The following is a 19923-nucleotide window of genomic DNA, read 5'->3' as shown; positions in this document are numbered from 1 at the left end:
AGAGAAATAATGTTAGGAGAGCTTTATAATGCAAACTCTCATCATTGGCTTTGTTTTTAGTCCTATAATGATGATCAAGGCAATTTCTCTACAACTTATCTAAAGAAATATCCCTGGGGTTATGCACAAATGAATAGCAACTATTGAACTCAGCCAATTAAAAAAATTAAATATTTGGGGCATACACTTGAAGTGTTGGCCATAAAGTAATGTGATAATACACAGTTGATTGTTTTGTGATCCGGAGGATACCAGCAGTGGATGGACCTGGGTAAGGTAGGGAAGCTACCTTCTCCTGCCTGTTTTTCCTCCATACCCTTCTTGAAATGATTAAAGTCAGGTTCCAGAAGAACACACTTTTCTTAGAATTCTGCGATTGCTACTGGCAAATAGTGGCAGTTTCTTTAGCTAGAGAAAGTTGTAATGGGGATGAGGTAGAAGGAAGTGAGTGCCAATAGCTCATCACTCACTCTGCCATTGTAGCATATGGCTATACCCTAGTCATCCTAAAGTCTGTTTTTTTTTTTTTTGAGGCAAAGTTCTTAAAAGTCAATGATGCAAAGGTCAGAATATCTGCATCAGAATATCTGCATTAAACTCACGAATATAATTAAAACTAGTTCTCCCATCTTTTTTAGAAATAATGTAGGTGAGGGACTAGATGGGGAAGAGAATCAGCTGAATTGGAAAGCCAATAATTCAAGATTCTCTATTACTTTCAGTTTGATATCTCAGATAAGGTTGGAAAAACTAATGTTCCCCTGAAATAATCCTACTGCCTCTGAACTGCAGTTAAGAATATGTATAATACTTCCCCAAACTGGGTAAGGACAGGGAGATGATGCATATGGAATCTTGAATAGCTATCATATGTACTGATTAGAGATAAGTGAATTTTGCTTGAATTATTTGATGAAATGAGAAGAGGTTCAAAGGTGATTGGTATATTGGGAAGTGTCTGGTATTAAAATATAGCAAATCAATGAAAAAGAATGAACATATATAGAAAATATCCTCATCTGAAGAAAGCATGTAATGCAGTTTTAGCTTTATCACAAAATTTAATCGCTACTTCTTTGGCATGATCTGAACTGGATTAAGAATAGGTCTTTAATTTTTTTTCAACTCTCAAGAAGAGATAACAACATGAGTTACCATCAGTCCGGATACCACTACTGAGGTGCTATCTGGAGAAAGGTTGATTTCCTTCATTGGTCCGGTTTTCTCCTTGGGTGTCACTCGCACTCTGTATCCAGTGAGGTGAACATTGGGTGCTGTCCATTGTGCTGTCAAACTTGTTGGAGTGACCTGAGTGAACTTCAGGTTGGTTGGTGAAGGAATAGCTGTCAAGATGGTTATTAGTTAGAGGTTACCTTGTGGAAACCAGGGAATGGGAAGAGTCATAAGCATTCAAGGAAGCAAAATGGATTGATCTGTGAAAAGTATAAAGCAACCCTGAAGTACCAGATCATTTTTGTGAAATTGTTGGGGATTTTGCCAGGGAAGGATGTGTAAATTTTGTGGATGAGACAGACCATGAGAAAAGAGTGGTTTGCAGCATAAGTGACTTTTCTTTCCATCTCCACTGAATCTTAACATCAAGGATTCCTGTTAGCTCCCTGAAAAAAAGTCTTTGATACTGATCACTGGGTTTTATTTCTCAGACTAGATATATCCTACAGTCCATATATCTGTCAAGTCAAATTGGTTTAGGGGCCAATATCTCTCTTTTTGCCATTAGCATTCATAGATAATAATGACTAAATGATGGAGTCATTACCCATATTTTTAAATATATAGGAACATTTAAAATTTCCATTTCTTATGGAGAGTTCTCAGCTAAGTTAGGGGCATCATCTATGGTGCAATCTAAGCTGGTTAGAATGATTTCAGTCAGGGAGTCTCAGGGGCCAATTTAATGCAGCTTAAAAGTACCTCAAGACCATACCTACAAGCCTTCTCTGTTTCTTTATTCACAAAGCAGGAAGGATCAAGTTGTTGGTGGAGAATAATTATGTTTCTAACAACTTCCAGAAAATTTTAACTTCATATGTTTTTATTCTGTATGTAAATAATCATTGTTTCTTTAAAGAGATTAAGTGATCAAACATCCAACAGATTACTGATTGAAAAACAAACCCCAAACTTACCATTTCTGTCTCAGAAAGATGCTGCTGTCAAGTGTCATTTTTTAAAAAAGAAAACAGTAAGCAGATATGATGCCAGGCCTTTATAAACACAGTGAAGGCAAACCACAAGGAAACATGATTTAGGAAATAATCCACATATTTTAGTTTGAAGCAAAGCATCAATTTCTTTTTAGCTCTTGATCTTGTGCACAAGCCATGCATTTCTGAGATTTCCTTGTTTTAGGCCTATTTGTCTTTGACCTCACCTAAGCATCCTAACAGACCACCATTTCCTCCTTCAAAGAGGAACATTCAATTACTGTTTTTGCAGGAAGTTTTTTTTTTTAATTTTGCTTTTCTTAAATTCCTGAGATGGGAATTTATTTAAGGCAGTATCTTTCACTTAGCAGGGCATAAAGCCACTGTTCCCATGACCACCTGAGTGGTACAATGAAAGGTATACCTGTGGACTGGGTTCCAATCAGGGGCTGGCTCTCCATATCATCGTGCAAGGCAACAACACTGACTGTGTACTCAGACCCCGGCCTGAGGCCCTGCAGTTCTGCTGTGTCTTCTTCACCATCAGGGGCGGGAAATAGCTCATGGATTCCATCCTCAGGGCTTGAGTAGGTCACCCTATACCTGGAAACTTGCCCCTGTGGGCTTTCCCAAGCAATTTTGATGGAATCGACATCCACATCAGTGAATGCCAGTCCTTTAGGGCGATCAATGTCTGTTAGGCAAATTAATGGTGAGAAGTTATGGGAAAAGCAAGTAGGGAAATAAGCATTTTATAACATGCAAAGCAGTTTTGCAGATACCATTTCCTTTTACAAATTATCTCCAATCAAACAAATCACTATTAATTAAATGGAATATTACTAGACAGTTTCTAAAATGATTAATTTTTTTCTGATTTCAAAAAATTGTCATCTTTATAAAGAATAACAAAAACCAGTTGCACATGGGTGAAAAACCCAGGCATAATGAAAAGATTGTACCCACAATTGGGATTTTATATATCTACTTAATTCAAAAATAATAATTTGTTTTCTTTCTTCCTTTTTCTTTTTGCAATGTGATGTTAGTTTTACAGACCAACATTTTCTAGGCCTTGAGAATGGTAAAGATGATTTCCAAAATGAGTTTTAGACTTTTAAATATATTTCTCCAACAACTGTTCTTTACCTCCCTCTATCAGCCATTTTCAAAGACATCATCTAATATATACTTCATATTTTACTACTAAATTCGCTATATTTTGCTGCTAAATGGAGAGAGGAGAACATAAATTCAATTTTACCATCCAGACATAGAAAATGAGGTCCTGGCCAAAAAAAAAAAATAAAAATAAAAAACAAAAAAACCCCTAAACCCAACATTTTATAGATTTGCTAAAGCCAAATCACATTCTGCCAAAGCCATCATAGCCAAAGGAATCTGAAGCATAGCACCTAAGTATGATGGATTGGTGAACTCTCCCTCTACAAATGCATTATGATGCCACTGAAAAGGAAAATACTCTGCTGAGGGATTGGCTGAAGATGTGAACCAGCAGACTTGGCTGTTCCAGCAGAAGAGATTTACAAGGGGCTTTTGGATACCTAAAGACAGAATTTTACCTTTGATATTGAAAAACAAGTAAGATACATACTAGTGACTGCTGTCTGAACCAGAGGTTGACTCTCTCCATTTTGGTTCTGAGCATAGACGCTAACCACATACTCCACTGTGGGCTGCAGCCCCTCAATGGTCATTTCAGTTTGATCTGGAAAAAAAAAGTTAATATAAGATTCCTATGTAAGTAATGTACTGTGTAAATCAGTAATATAAGTGGTTTCATTGGTCATTAAAATATTGACAAATACCTACCCCGAACTGACAGAACTGGAGAATCTGATATTAAAATGAAAAAAGGGGGAATAGTGGTCGAATTGTCCTATGTGACCTTGTTATCCAGTGGCAGTTTGGCACTGTTCTTCCCAGAATAAGCATTTTCATTTCTTAACTCCATTGTCATATGTATATATTATTAAAGAATTATGTCTAATAGTTAATTGCTAAACCAGTTGATGAAGGTGAAAATCTACTTGACTTTTTAAATGAGCATTGATTGAACTTTCCAAATGGTCTTTTCAGGTCCTGATGTGTTGTTTAATTGTATCTGACTCTTTATAACCCAATTTAGGGTATTATTAGCAGATAGTGATTTACCATTTCTTTCTCTGTCTCATTTAACAGAAAAGAAAAGCAAGGCAAATAGGGTTAAGTGCCTTGCCCAGGGTCACATAGCTAGTACATGAGGTTGAATTTGAACTTAGTTCTTCTTGACTCTCTAACCATTGAGCCATCCAGAGCACATACATATAGGCAGGGGATATTCTGGTGAACAACCACAAATTTGATAATCCAATCTAATTAGGCTTAAATACTTATTATGTGCTGGAGGCACAAAGACAAGGTAAAGAAGTCCTTTCCCCCCAGCCCACAAATGTACATTTTATTAGGGGGAAAATCTTTTATTTTCCTTAGATATACTTCCCTTTGCTCTTGGTGTGGAGGTCTTGTCAATCTACCAAGCAGACTTTATAATATTAAAGATATTTATATTCCTTAAATGAATTATAGAGCAATACCTATAGCATCCTCACATTGCCACTGAGGAGTTGGATGGGAAGAAGTATGAATTTTATGTTCATGAAGGAGCATATTCAGTTAAAGGATAACACGCGCCAGTGGGAACAATAATGGATTTAGAGCCTGAAAATCTAGTTCTAATCCCAGTTCTGCTACCTCCCAACTGTGTGATGTTGAACATCTCCTTGTTAGATTTTAGTTTATTTAACTGAAAAATAAGGGGGTTGACCAGAATAAGCCCTAAGGTTCCCTTCAAATCCAAGTTTTATAATCCTATTATCTAGAAAGAAGAGATTGTATCTTTATATTTTTCAGTTTCCACCACAATACTGTGTGTAAGGAAAATGCCCAATAAATGTATGTCTAATTTAATTGAATTAATGAGTCATTTATTTTAAGAAAATACTAAGGAATAACTCCCCTATCTTTGTCTTACTGAATGAGAAATTGAGACTGCTCTTACCTGGGCCTGCAGTTTTTGTTTTAGATGGTCCAGGGCCATTTTTGGGAGCAGTGGTCACTCTGTAACCAGTAACTGGGGAATTTGAAGGCAGCCACCTCACACTAATACTGTTGTCTTGCACATCAGTCACTTGCATTTGGGATGGTTTATCAATTTCTAGAAAAAAAAATCAAAGAAAAGTCAGGAAAACCTGTCAAAGGACAAGATGAATTTGTACCATGGCGCCATAATCCTCGGAATGACAATCTGATGATACTTGCTCAGTTGTGAGACATTTCCTTTCTTCAGGCCACATGGGGGAAAAAGATGGCAAGAATTCCACTCTCTTTGTGAACAGCTGACTTTGGAGATCAAGAAATCATTGCAGTTAAACCCTAATTGTATTTCCTAGTGAAAATGTGATAAACACACAACCCTCCTCAGAACAGATGTTTTCCTGCTTTATTTGGTTTTAGTGCTATTGGGACTATTGCTTAGCATTACGTCTCAAGAAAGCCAACAGAGCTCAATGGCTTAGGAGAATGAAGTTGAAAGAAAAATTGGAGCTATCATCAATAGAAATAAGTCTGTATTAGTTCCAAAATGGTTTGTACCTGTTCGGTATGAAATAGTCACAGGTTTGCTGCTAGCTGGACTGTCTCCACGGCCAGTTACTGCATACACAGTGATGGTGTAATCTACTCCAGGCTTGAGACCAGAGATGGTGGCTGTATTTTTAGTACCAGGAACAGTGAATTCCTGCACAGGGCTTTGACCTCCTGTAGAAACAAAATGGTAGAATAAAATGGGACAGGTTAGGGGATAAAACCTGGTGGACAAATATTTTAAAGAGAAAAAAAGAGTAGGTGAATATTTTTATTGTTATTGTTATTGTATTTGACCTACTTTGGGTTTTCTTAGCAAAGATATTGAGGTGGTTTGTCATTTCCTTTCACAGCTCATCTTACAGATGAGGAAATTAAGGCAAACAGAGGTTATTTGAATTGCCCTGGCTCATACAGACAGTGTCTGAGGCCAGATTTTAATCCAGATATTCCTGACTCAAGTCCAGAGCCTTGCTTACTGCACCACTTAGTTGCCCAAGTAATTATAGTTCATTCAAACTAATGGAGAAACTAAGGAAGATGGCAAGGGTTTTAAGTTTTACATCTCTACCATTGGGCTTGGGTTAGGGGGTGGAAGAGTCTTGCATCAGAATTCTTATCATTTGTCTTAAGTACAGTGTGAATGAAGTGGATATTATTTATTGTCTTACCTGTTTCACCATAGGTAATTCTATAATATCTGACGGTAACTGCAGGGGCATCCCAATTAATAAGCAGGCTAGTTGGGGTAGTAGCAATAACTTCAAGGTCCCTTGGAACATCAGAAACTAAGAAATAATAGAAAAAAAGTTCCATTTCCATTAGTTCCATAGTTCCAAATGCTTTAATGACAATCCCAACATACATTTTTCACAAATCTTACACATGGATGAATGAGTAAAAATGAATTCAGGGTCAGTTGATCTACTCTAAGTGTGGTAAACCAAATGTGTGAACTATCACAGAATTTGAATCTATGAGAACTATTCCTACGGGCAACTTTAAAACACAGCAAATTTTCCATTTGGATTTCAATTTTGAATACAATTACAGGTCTTATTTATATGCATAAATACCTACATAAAATCCATTCTAATCATGTAGAAGGGAAAAAGACCAACATGTACAGAAATATTTATAGCAGTTCTTTTTGCAGTGATAAAGAATTGGAAATTGAGGTGAAGTCCATCAGTTGATGAATGGCTGAACAAATTGTGGTATAGGAATGTGATGGAGTACTATTTTTCTGTGAGTGAAGTGAGCAGAACAGGAGAACATCATATATATTAACAGCAACATTGTATGATGATTAACTATGATAGACTTAGCTCATCTCAGGAGTACAATGATCAAAGACAATACTAAAGGACTTGAGATGAAAAATATCATCCACATCCAGAGAAAGAACAATGGAGTCTGAATGCAGACCAAAGCATACTATTTTCCATTTTTAAAATGTTTTTGCTTTATGGTGTTTTTAGTTGATTTCTCCCACTTCTTTTCTGATTCTTTTACAACATGACTAATATGGAGTTATGTTTAACACAGTAAATATGTATAATTTATATCAGGTCAAGGGGAAGGAAGAGGGATGAGAGAGATAAAGGAAAATATACAACTCAAAATCTTACAAAAAATGAATGTTGAAAATTATCTTTGCATGCAGTTGGAAAAATAAATTTATAAAAAATCCACTCTATAGACTTCTTGGGTTAAAACAGTTTCTAATATCTATTCATCTCTTCTCTTTGTCAAATAGTTGAGGCAGATAAGACAAAAATCCATTTCATAGAAGAAACTACATAATAGAAAATACAACCCTCTGAGTTTACCTGTTGACTGCTGGCCAACCAAAGGGGCACTTTCCTCTCTGCCATTTACAGATACAATGCTGATCACATATTCAGTGCCTGGATTTAGGTTAGTAAGTGTGATGGAGTTTCTTGATGGGGGAACCCGGTCCTCACGAGGTCTTCCACTAGCATGTTCAGGATGGTGGCGAATCTTGTAGCCAGTGTTGGGGGCTCGTGGAGACATCCAATGGACAGTGAAGGAGTTGGCAGTTATGTCAGAAAAGTCAATTCCAGTTGGGGAGTCAAGACCTGTTTTTCCCCCAAGACAAAGAAAATACTCAGGAAGGGAAAAGGATTGCAAAGGGAAATTCAACCAACTAACCTCATTAGCACTGTAATGATATTCCAATTATGATTTACTGAACTAAAATGGTGTATTAATCAATCAACATTTATTAAAGACCTATTTAGCAGGCTCTAGATTAAATACTGGAGATATGAAAGAAAATAAAAGACAACCCCTGCCCTTGAGGAGCTTACAATCTAATGGGGAGACAACATGGAAACTAAGTGAGCTTTGTACAGAAAAAATAACAAACAATTAATAGGAAAAGCACTAGAATTAAAAGGGGTTTAGAGAAGGCTTTCTGTGGAAGGGGGGATTTTAATTGAGATTTAAAAGAAGCCAAGAAGGTCAGTGGTCAGTGTGGGGGGAGGGAGAACATTTTGGGCTTGGGAGAAAATGTCCAGAACTGGGAGATGGAGTGTTTTGCTCATGAAACAGCCAGAAGTCTGGACTGAAGAGTACTAGGTAGGAAGAAAGGTATAAGAAGACAGGAAAGATTAGGAGGTGGCCTAGGTTATGAAAGGCTTTGAAGGTCAAAAAAGAGCATTTTATGTTTGTCAGAGAGGCAATAAAGAACCACTGGCATTTATTGAGTATGGGAGTGATATGACTGGACCTGTGCTTAGAAAAATCACTTTATTGACTGAATGGAGAATGGACTAGAAGGGAGGGTCTGGAAAAAGGCTGACCTACTAGCAGCTATTACTGTTGTCCAGGTGTGAATAGATGAGGGTCTGCACAAGAGAAGTGGTAGTAACAAAGGAGAAAAGGGGGAGCTATTAGATATTTATCCCTTGGATACTGCGATGGGGAATGAGAGAGGTAGAGAGGAGCCAAAGACAACTCCCAGGTTGCTAGCCTGAAGGACATTGCCCTCTACGATAATAGAAAAGGGAGGAGGAAGGGAAGACTCTAGGGGGAAAGATAGCATGTAAAATATAATATATAAACTTCAAAGCCTTAGTTTTTATACAGACAACTCTAAAGTAATCACACCATTGGAATTGTAAATAACTCCAAAATTATTTCAACATACTCTGGGATATATTTATTGATTCACAGTTGAGTATGAGTGTGTCTGAAATGGTGGAAATTCCCTTCAAAATGTAAACAATGAACTTCTACTAGCAAACACTAATTTAGGAAGAAGTGAAGTGTTACCCAAGGTCTTCACCCTGATGTCCATGCTCCTATCCACTGCAAACAACTGACAGGAGAAATACAGTACGTTGGAAAGAATACTGGATTTGGAAACTTGAGTTCTTGTCTTGTCTCTATATAGGCATGTAGTTGTTAAGCTTCTTTACTCTCCATTTCCTGATCCCTTGTAGTTCTAAAATCTTATAATTTTTGAGTTCAAAACTGTTGCAAAGTCTACCAACCTTCATAAGTTCATCTTCAAAATCCTCTGGACATCAATTTTCTTTTCTATGAACTCAAGGGGGGGGGATCTCAAAAGACCCTTCCTAGCACTAATAGTTTATGATAATATTCATGTGAAACATTTTACCTAAACCAAACTATGTACTGTATTTTGTAGTTAAAAGTAATGAAAGAAGAGTTAATTTTTAGGAAGATATATAGTCATTGAACTCGGTCATGACAAACTGAAGAGAAGGATGTTAAATCTTCAGACAAATCAAGGGAAATAAAGAGCTCATTGTTTTTACTAAAGAGATAATAAGAGGGATACCAATGGGAGAGAGTTAGTTTAGTCATTGGGAAGAACTTTCTGATAAAGAGAATTATAAATGCTGATTGGGTCAGTAAGGAGAAGTGTAAAAGATCTTTTCTGGAGATCTTAAGAGGAAAAGATAAATAATTAGTTAACTTCCTGAACCATTCTGGACTTACTCAATTGGTTTTGTTGTCTGCAATTGGTGGCAACCTGGCAAAAGGAATCTGTTCAAACCTTGCCAGTGTGACCCACCTGTTTTTTGTCTTCCTTTAAGAGGTATGCTCTCATGTTGTTCATAAACACTGGAAACACTGACCAAATATTCAGTACCAGGAAGGAGATCTGAAAAGTTGAAGAAAAAAAGACCATTTTCATAGACATCATAAACATTCCCTGATCATTTCAGTGGAGGAGAGAACAAATCCTTGACCCATTTTCCCATTTCTGATTGGACATTGACTTTGGAAGTATTTGGGAGAGGGGAAGCTTATCTCCCCGGTGCCATGTTGTGGTGTCTATAGCCAGGTGTCATGGGAAGGCAGATCTGTTCAAGCAAAGCCCAACATCTGTTCACCCAGTATCTAAGTCACAAGAAGATCTTTTTGAGAAGAAACCTTACTCTGAAGGGAATTGAGACTAATCCCAGACTTGGTAGGCCACTGTCATTAGTTTGGATTTCCCTGTTTTTGGCCACTGCACAGGGAAAAAAATGAAAGGGACAAAGGATAGATCTTATATTATGTTGAAAATGGGTTTTCATTGGAATAGGCAACTCCTAGATGAAGGTACTCTCCTTTATCAATAAAGGTTGACACTTTCCAATTTATAGTGTAATATAAGGTACTAAGAAGTTCAGTGATTTTCCAGGGTGACTTGGTCAGTATGTATCAGAGGCAGGACCTGAATCCAGATCCTACTGTATTTGAAGTCACTTGTATATTCAGTGATGTCTCCTTTTCTGGGTTTTGTTTGTTTTTGTTTTGAACATATCTAAGTGGGGGCTAAGGAATAGATCCAGAAATCATTAGATCTTCACTCTCTTTTTTGAATTTTTACAGCCTCTTGGATTAATATGTTCCTAGATGGATCCTGCATGTTATGACAGATGCCAGATGAGGAGGCAGGGATTCCTGACTCTTGTTACTTACTCAGATCAAGTCTTTGGATAAATTAATCACATTGATTTCAATTAGACAAATGTTTAATCAAATAAGGATTTATTTAAGGCTACTCTGTACCAGTCACTGTACTAGACATTATTCATACAAAGACAAAAATAAACTGTTCCTACCCTCAAGGAGCTTATGTTCCACTGGGAAAGACCATATGTTTAAATAGATGTAGAATATATATATATATATAGTATTAGTAGATAACTTTTAATTTTAATAACTTCTAAGGAAGCTAGCTAGTTAAGACTGAAAATGCCTCATACATGGTTTTACCATTTCCCATTCCCAAGGCTGGATTGACCTCCATGGACCTTCCTTCTCCCAGTCTGAGGACTCTATGATTAATCCTCAACTCTCTAAGCCACATTTAATATCATTGGGCCTCAAGTGCAAAATGTAGGCTAATAATACCATATGTGTTTAAAGAAGGCAAGATATTTTGAAATTTTGCCTACTTCTGAGATCTAAGATCTATGTGCATCTTTCACTTATTCTAGGTGTTTATTATAAAATATCAATTAGGAAGAGGTCATTTGGTGGCAATGTGCTGACTTACAAAGTACCTTTGCAGTGTGCTTAAAAGTACCACAACTAGGTTAATGAGAGGAAAAAGCCACATATACATGAACACATATTTTTCCTTTTACACACAGAAAACCTGAGACTGTTTTTATAATAATAATAATGCCAAACAGGTTTTTCCAGCATATTGCTTACCACGGATGATATAGAGCTCATATGGTGTGGCATCCTTAGCCTGTGATTAAATTACAGAGTGATGCATCTTAACCATATGAAGGCAAATAAGACCAGAGTGCTCTTCAATGATCCTTTGTTCCCTAAAGCAACACCCCCCAAGAAATACTAACTGGTTCTTCAACTCAGCCAGTGTCAAAGGACCATGATGGGGAATGGAAGAGAAACTGCCAATCTCTAAATATGTTGGAAATAGAGAAGGCTATTATCTAGGTTACTTGCCTAGAAGTTAAACTTTCTTTGACTCATGTGATAGTTTCAGTAATAATTAGATATACACATACACACATGTATGATTAACCCTGTTTGCCTCAGTTTCCTCATCTATCAGATGAGCTGGAGAAGGAAATGGCAAACCATTCCAGTATCTTTGCCAAGAAAACTCCAAATGGGGACATGACTGAAATAAGAGAACAACAAAAAGACATATGTATATATGTACATGTGCATGTGTAATTATAAAAGCAATATATAGGTGTATATATATATATATATATATATATATATATGGGGTATACATATATATGGGAGGTATATATATGTGTGTGTATATATATATATATATATATATATATATATATATATATAGGTATACATCTTCTAGCTCTTTAAATTTTATTAAGAATCCATATAATTTTAGTTAAATATTCTTATAACTCCTTGTTTTATAGTAAGTTGTGTTTGTTTTTATTTTGTAAGGGTTTAGGCGAGAAAAACATACTGCCTCTAGAAGTCAGTTTTGCAAAGTGATTTCTCTGAGTTCCTATTCTCCTGAAATTTCCAGCTAACAGCTGCTCACTGCTGTCTGAATTTAAATGTCTATTCTCTTTCTTTAAAATAAGCAAAGACACATTCTACAATCACTCATTTCGTCTTTCTAAAAAGTTCATTCTGAGTTTTCAAGTGCTAAACATTTGACTCAATGACACACTTTTACTTTAATAAAATGGATATAGTGACAATAGTTTAGATATATTCCTTTCTCCCCAAAATATTTGACTCAAATCTTATGTAATGCCTTCCCATATTAGCTTGAGTTGCAAGTGTTTCCTTGGTTTATATTTTAGGTCCTGACCACCAACGTTTTCAAGCCACAAAGAAGCTCTGCCAATATAATCAAAGTCATACAAAGAAAGCTAAATATACTTATAAAGATTATGAAGACAAAAAATCTGCTTGGAATATAAAAGTTGAATTTGTAAGTATTCCAACAAATTTCTTGATTTTAATTACAATTATATTGGGATGCTAATAACATATTCAGTATGCTCTGGACCAGGTTTTACTGGGAGACTTAATTGAATCACTTACTTGTTAGAACCACCATATTATCTGAAGGAGAAATGCTCAACTCTGCAACATCTTCCTCATTTTTCACTGGTGAATATCGTACCAATAGATTGGTAAGTTCAATAGATGGTGGTGGAGCCCAGGTCACACGCATGGTGTCTGGGCCAACATTGGTGAATCTCAGGTCAGTGGGGGGAGGGACAGCTAAGTTCAGATAAGAACAGCAATGAGTTAAATTGAAGAATGGAATTTATTTAAAATGAAATTACATGGAAATTACAAAAAACATTTCATGCAAAAAAGGAAAAACGACAATCATGCAAACACTTTTCTAATCTACATATTATTCACTACTATTATTAAAAAAAAAATCACACACAGAATACTGTTAGGCTCCTTTAACCTTTCTGCCATCTTTGATATTTAGAACATGACTTTTACCTATTTTGTAAACACAATAACAAATTTCAAATACATTATCAGTGCCATTGGAGACACTTTTGAACCCAAGGCTAAGAGAGGCTTAAGTCGCCACACAGCAAAGAGAGACAGAGCAAGACTTCCAAATACAAATGCATGCACACAGAAAAAAAGAGAAAAGTATCCTATATGTGCCCATGACCGGTCCATCTACAGCTACAGGTATGACTATATTTTCTGAGTCAGTGGGTTCTACTCATGCAAAGAGGTTCTCAGCATGTTTTTTTTTTTAAACCATGCATAGCAGAGAACCTTTACAGTGTTGCATGCCTGTCACTAGCCTTTGGTTAAAGAGTGGTTTTCTTTCAAAAGAGGTACTATATGTGTTCTTTGACTCAGCCAGTATGAAAGGAGAGATCATAGAAACTTGCTGGGAAGCAGAGAGGAAAACAGACCAATATATTTAAAAAACAGTCTTCTGGAAGCAGGTTTAGATTTCTTAGTAAAGCTCATCTGGGACCTCAGGGCCCAGGTTTATAATGAGCAGCATAGCAATATGCAAATATAACTAATTATGTTACTCAGACATAAATATAAAAGGCATCAGATGGATTTTCTTGTTCTACAAAGCTTCAAATGAAATCAAATTTTAGAGGTAGCTTCACATTCTTTTTAAATATGCATTTAAAATGCCACTATCTTCTGCCTCCCTTCCCTTTTTAATCCATCTTAATGAAGGCATATTTTCCTTCTTTTCAACTTTGGCAAATTATTTGGCTCTCCTTTGAAACTGCCACATCTTTGACCAAAGCAGCTGGTACCAACATGCAACACCATCCATGTCTTAAACACAGAAGTTTTCAAAATTCACCCGTTTGTTGTGTCAGAGTGGTAGGGGCACTCTCTCCGCCATTAATGAGAGTGATAACGCTGATGTCATAGTCAATGCCAGGCTCCAGCCCTGTAACTGTGTAGTATCCTACTGAGGAGTCCACAAAATCTTCAAAAATAGGGATCCCTTCTCCTGCCGCAACTACTGTGATGCGGTACCCAATAATGGTGGAGGCGTTTAGCGGGGTCCACCTCAGGCCGATGCTTGAATCGGTTATATCAACAAAGCTTAGGTCAGTGAGTTGGGGTACCTCTATTGGGTTATAAAGCAAAAAGGGCAAAAAGAAAATAGAGGCAAAAAAGAGGAAAAATAAAGCAGTGTTTATCAGGTGACAAGTAGTAAAATTGATGGAATACTAAAGCAATGATGGTAATATGCAAACTTTTCTTGTCAAAATTATATAAAAATGATTTCCAGATCAACATTTTTTTTGGCTTCTTTCCAGCACAAAACATATTAAAAGCATGCTGTTTTAAAGTCTTATGGATTTTAAAAATGTTCCCCACCCCAACTGTACAGTTTGAGCCACATAGGAAACAATAAAACTCTTTAGGAAGCCAAACTTATTCCAGGAATCCCAATATCACATCTTCAACATGTATTACTTACTAAAAAAAAGAGAGAGAAAATTGGAAGTGAAATCCAAATTCTTTCAGAGTAGTTACAAGAAACTTGCTTGGAAAAAAACTTGTTTGTTGTTGTAAGAAGTTGTCTGGATGACAGGTTTTCTATAGAAAACTCAAAGTAACACTATACTCAGAATACTCTAATTTATATATCAAACCTGCCATCCAAAGATGAATGTAAGTATAGAATAGATGGATCTGTATTATAGGTCTTCAACACCAGTTTGTTTTATCAAATAATATGAATATTCTCAGAATTTGTGGTTTTGCCACTGTGGGGGAATTCTTGGTGTGGGAATTCCCTTCATCAGTATTGCTTTCAATCCTTCTTTAACTCCCTAGAGAAGAACTAGGGAATTGTCCAAGCTATAAACAGGTTAAATAACTTGCCACACATCTAGACAGCCTTACAAGTGAGAGGTGAAACAAGGTCTTCTAGAGCCAAGTCCACACTCCAGCCAATACCACATGCTGCCTCTATGTTTAACATAGTCATCAAAATCAATTATAATCAGCAAGTAATACTCTAAAAACTATGGAAGACAACATTCTATGCCTACCTGTCTAGTGCGTAGCACTCTGTAACAACTTCATGTTGGATAGATCTTCTGTTTGATTCTTTGACCAAGAAAGTCATGCTAGCTGTCATATCATACCCTGAAGGTGTTTTCTATACCCAACATGATATTTTTAAGTGAAAAAAATTATATAGGCTGAGAAGTTACAAGATACTTGTTTGTTTAATAACTGAGCTCAAGTTGGGGCTTAGTTTTGGGAACAATTATATTTTTTATAAAACATGAGAAATAAGAGTTATCTGTAAAAGAAAACTATAAATAGGATGCATTTACCATATTACTTTGAGTGAATATTGAATATGCACAAATAACAACATTTTAGTAAAATTTCCACTTTAGAGAATAGTGCAGGGTTAATGGCAGTATCTGCTGTAATTATGCCACTGCATCAGGTATCTGGAGGAGCAAATAGGGGTCCCAGGAAAGCACAGACATTTAAAGCTGCGTTATCAGCAAGCATTTGTCCAAACAGCTGGTGTAATTTCTTGGCTTGGTGAAGAGACAAAAAAGTCGAAGCCCAAACATACCAGATATACAGAACCCCTCTGGGATTAAGGGCCAAATCCCCACTGCTATTGAAACTGCTCATCTGCAATCAAGAGCCTTGACTACAACTTGTTTTGCCATTACCTGGGATGATGGTATCGGAGATGGGGACACTTTCCTTGTCACCTTTGACAGTGTACACACTAACATTGTACTCCAGACCAGGACTCAGGTTTTCAAAAGTGCAGGAACTCTGATCTCCATGGACCACTTCTTCCAGAGAATAACCCTCTCGGCCATTTGTGGGTGTTGTGGTTATTCTGTACCCAGAGATGTCTAAATACAAACCAAAATGGAATAGTCAATAATTGGAGAAATATATTCTCAGAAGTTCTACAAGCCGAGTCTAAATTCTGGAGTGTCCTACCAGGTTGGAAGGGCATTCTGTAAAGCCCTGCAGAGAGACAGTGTGCCTATTACCTGAGAACCAGTCTACAAACATTTCTCAGCACAAGACTGGCTCCTCCATGGAATGAATCTTGGCCACAACAGTTCATGAAACCATCTGCTAAACCATGAAACGATCATGGTCCCTTTCAATGAGGGAAGTCCTCTCATATGAATGAAATCATAAACAGATTCACATACTGCTTCTGGTTCTTTACTAGCATGATATAAGGTAAGTCATTCAACCTCTCTGGGACTCAGTTTCCTCATCAGTAAAATGAGGGATTTGGACAACATGGTTTCTGAGGACTTTTTCAGTTCTAACTTTTGGATTTTCAAGCCCCAGAAATATAAGTAGTATTACTTTTGCAAAATGAGAGTCATAATCATACCTCAAATGAGATTGATCTAAATCAAGTACTTTGCAAACTTTAAAGTGTATCAGTATCATCATTCTTACCATCATATCAGTGAGGCAGGGAACATTAAATATGCCAATAATTCTCATGAAAGCATTTTTTCTTGTTTTAGCTTGATTTGCCCAACAGTTGAAGCATTAAGTAACAATGTTATTCTTTTCTTTGTGTTTTGTGAATGAGATTTGAAACAAAAATATCCATAATTTTATAAAGTATGTCAGAGTACATCTTATTGTTAATATTAAGACTGATCATTATTTTTCTATTTTTTAGAAATAGAATAATTTTTAAATTTGATTTGGTGTCCTAGGGGTTCCTTATATGGAAAGTAAAATTTTAGAAATATAATATAAAGCAGATTAAAATTAATTAAATGTATAATTATCTTTGAATTTTTCTCATCTCATATATATTTAAAAACAAAAAATAGACTTTCCATTATCTCATTATAGAAGACAACGTCCTATTCTAGAAGATAATTTAAGGAAAAATTTTCAGAATGGTTAAAGGGAATGGGTTAGTTAATTCTCAATAATTTACGTGTCTGTGCATGTGTGTGTGTGTGTGTGTGTGTGTGTGTGTGTAGTCACATTAAGAGTCACTTGTGTGTATTCCCTTGACCAATTTTTCAGTGATGAATAAAAACCATATATAAATCATTTCAATTTGAGATGATTATCTGCAAATTTGCTCTTATCTTCATATGTCAAGTTACATTTCCATTATGCTTGCAATAATACTTAGCTTCAAGAGAAAATAGAAAAAGGAAACTGTTCAGAGCCATTTCATCAAGTTTTAGAAAGTGCCAGGGAACCTTTCAGATGGAATTGTATCAAGGATCTGTGCAAAACACTCAGAATCAAGGAAAAGTGGAACCTATTCAGTTATGGAACTCAAAAAACATTTTCCCTTTGTGGATGCCATCAAGCTGAAAAGCATAACTCTCTTGACTTTTCTCAGCCCTTGTGAGTACTTTGAATTAAGGAAAAAAGAAATGAACCATAGTAGTTCTGATCATGATTCTCTGCATCTTTTTCTCTCCCTCTTTTCCATATCCTCAGATAGTATTCTATGTGTGACTCTGTTTCTGCTAATAGCCCCCATCTAAAACATGATCATAGATTTACACCAGAATTGTCAAAATACACGCTCCATTCCAGAGTGTGGGTCAAACCAGATTTAAATGTAATTAGACTATATTTAATAAAATAAATAAAAATGCAATAGAATGTAGATAATATTAATACATGCATTTTTTTATCAATTTGTATAGTTTAGTACTTCTCCTAGATTTGAGCTTCATTTCACTGCTATAGAAAATATACTTTTTTTTTGTTTTTTGTTTTTAGGTTAAGTGGCTTGCCCAAGGCCACACAGCTAGGTAATTATTGTCTGAGGTCAGATTTGAACTCAGGTACTCCTGACTCCAGGGCCGGTGCTCTATCCACTGCACCACCCAGCTGCCCCTGAAAATATACTCTTAAATATTCTAATAGAGCATTATTATTCTTTTGGAGTTTGCTTTATCTTAACTCCCCTGTTTCTATAAAGAAATGAATATTTAAAATTCTGAACCCACTTTCTATGAAATAAAAGCAATGAATGAAACTTTTGTCACAGGAGACTATTTGTACTACTGTTTTCAGTATCTTTTTACCTGGGGTGGTGCTTCTTTCCCAAGAAACAGTTAGGATTCCAGTATCAGGGTTTGCATCCAAGTGGAGGTTGGTTGGTGGAGATAGTGCTATACAAAACAAGGAAGTTAAATTGATGTTGAAAATTAGCATGTCATTCAGTTATTAACTAGTTTTTAGGAAAACCTGGCACATGATCACCGAATTAACAAATAATTCCAGAACTTGACCACTGGGAAAAGTTATAGAAAATCTAACATTATAAAATTCTAAGAATCTAATATTATAGAAACTCTAATATTTCTTGTGAGCAGCAGTTCTCTTTGTGTTTTTGACTAAAATTCTGTCTAGGCAAGGAATGACCATTTCTTGAAGCCATAAAATAGGTAAGATGACTTTATCTGGCTGCTCATCATTGGGGATAAAACAAATGTTAGTGTTCCATCTATAAAATGGGAGACTAAGGCAAAGAGAATTGTTTATGTTAATAAACTAGATGTAAAGAAATACATGTTACCATTTAGGAAATACAATACTAAAAAATAAAATCTCCTTACGTGTAACCACTTTCTTTACAATTGGAGCCTCTTTCTCTTTGCCATCTCGTAAAACTGAAATTGAGTATACGTATTCCACCCCTGGAGTCAGGCCAGACACAACAATGCTTCCAGACTCTGAAGTCACCTCACGGGGAGCTTCTCCACCTTGACTTGGTCGTACACCCAACTGAAAGAAAATAAGCAAGTTAAAAAGAAGATAGTGGTTAATTTATCTAGTTTTTGATTGACCAATGTCAAGAAAATCCCTCTACAGCTATGAAGATTTAAAGTCATATAACTTCATGTAATATAATTCCACTGGGAAATCCTAAAAGTACAGATAATTAGCTTATTTGTCTGTTAGGAAGCTAATGACTAGAAAGATCAAAATGAGACTAAAGAGACAACATGGTACAGTGGAAAGAGGACTGAATATTGAATCTGGAAGACATAGCTTGAATGTCACTTGCAATACGTAGTAGTGGTATAAGCATAGGAAAATCATCAACTTCCTCTTTAGCTCAGTTTTTTCATATGTATGACAGGCATGATAAGCCCTGATACATATGTATCCCATCATACCTGGCCCCAAACACTTTGAAGCTATGAATATTTCTTCCATTATATTTTTTATTTTTAGGTATTTTGCAAGGCAATGAGAGGTTAAGTGGCTTACCCAAGGCCACACACCGAGGTAATTATTAAGTATCTGAGGCCAGATTTGAACTCAGTTACTCCTGACTCCAAGGCTGGTGTTCTATCTACTGCACCACCTAGCCACCTTGACTGCACCACCTAGCCACCCCAATTCCTTCCATTATAGAAAGATGTATAATAAGTGAAAAATCCTATACTGTTTTGGAATTTTATGGAATAAAAGTCCTTTTAAATACTGATTTTAGCATGTTATCTTTTTTAGTGTTAATTATGAACATGGTTTTTTTTTAATATAAAAAAGGTTTCTGGAAGTCATTATGGAGAAAGGACTCAGATGGTACATTGGCAACATATGACAGTTTTCTCTGGATACCTAG

General features: G+C 36.1%; 1 protein-coding gene across 13 annotated transcripts in view; it reads right to left on the bottom strand.

Moving 5' to 3' along the window:
* FN1 (fibronectin 1) overlaps window positions 1-19923 on the bottom strand; it is a 78347-nt gene that overhangs the window by 17046 nt on the left and 41378 nt on the right. For 3 of the 13 annotated variants that reach the window (XM_074191432.1, XM_074191426.1, XM_074191431.1), the window contains exons 22-34: window positions 18908-19076; window positions 18374-18460; window positions 15995-16186; window positions 14140-14412; window positions 12870-13052; window positions 9883-9972; window positions 7646-7915; window positions 6485-6601; window positions 5823-5987; window positions 5230-5385; window positions 3784-3897; window positions 2593-2862; window positions 1156-1343 (exon numbers count right to left, since the gene is read on the bottom strand). In XM_074191432.1, coding sequence (XP_074047533.1) covers window positions 1156-1343; window positions 2593-2862; window positions 3784-3897; window positions 5230-5385; window positions 5823-5987; window positions 6485-6601; window positions 7646-7915; window positions 9883-9972; window positions 12870-13052; window positions 14140-14412; window positions 15995-16186; window positions 18374-18460; window positions 18908-19076 — 2274 coding nt within the window. Of the gene's footprint in view, window positions 1-1155; window positions 1344-2592; window positions 2863-3783; window positions 3898-5229; window positions 5386-5822; window positions 5988-6484; window positions 6602-7645; window positions 7924-9882; window positions 9973-12869; window positions 13053-14139; window positions 14413-15994; window positions 16187-18373; window positions 18461-18907; window positions 19077-19923 lie in introns of those variants that run through there. The other 10 variants (XM_074191427.1, XM_074191429.1, XM_074191435.1 and 7 more) reach the window with 4 other exon arrangements.

Source organism: Macrotis lagotis, chromosome 6 (assembly GCF_037893015.1).
Source record: "Macrotis lagotis isolate mMagLag1 chromosome 6, bilby.v1.9.chrom.fasta, whole genome shotgun sequence".
Classification (NCBI taxonomy): Eukaryota; Metazoa; Chordata; class Mammalia; order Peramelemorphia; family Peramelidae; genus Macrotis; species Macrotis lagotis.
This window is presented reverse-complemented; position numbering and strand designations above follow the sequence as displayed.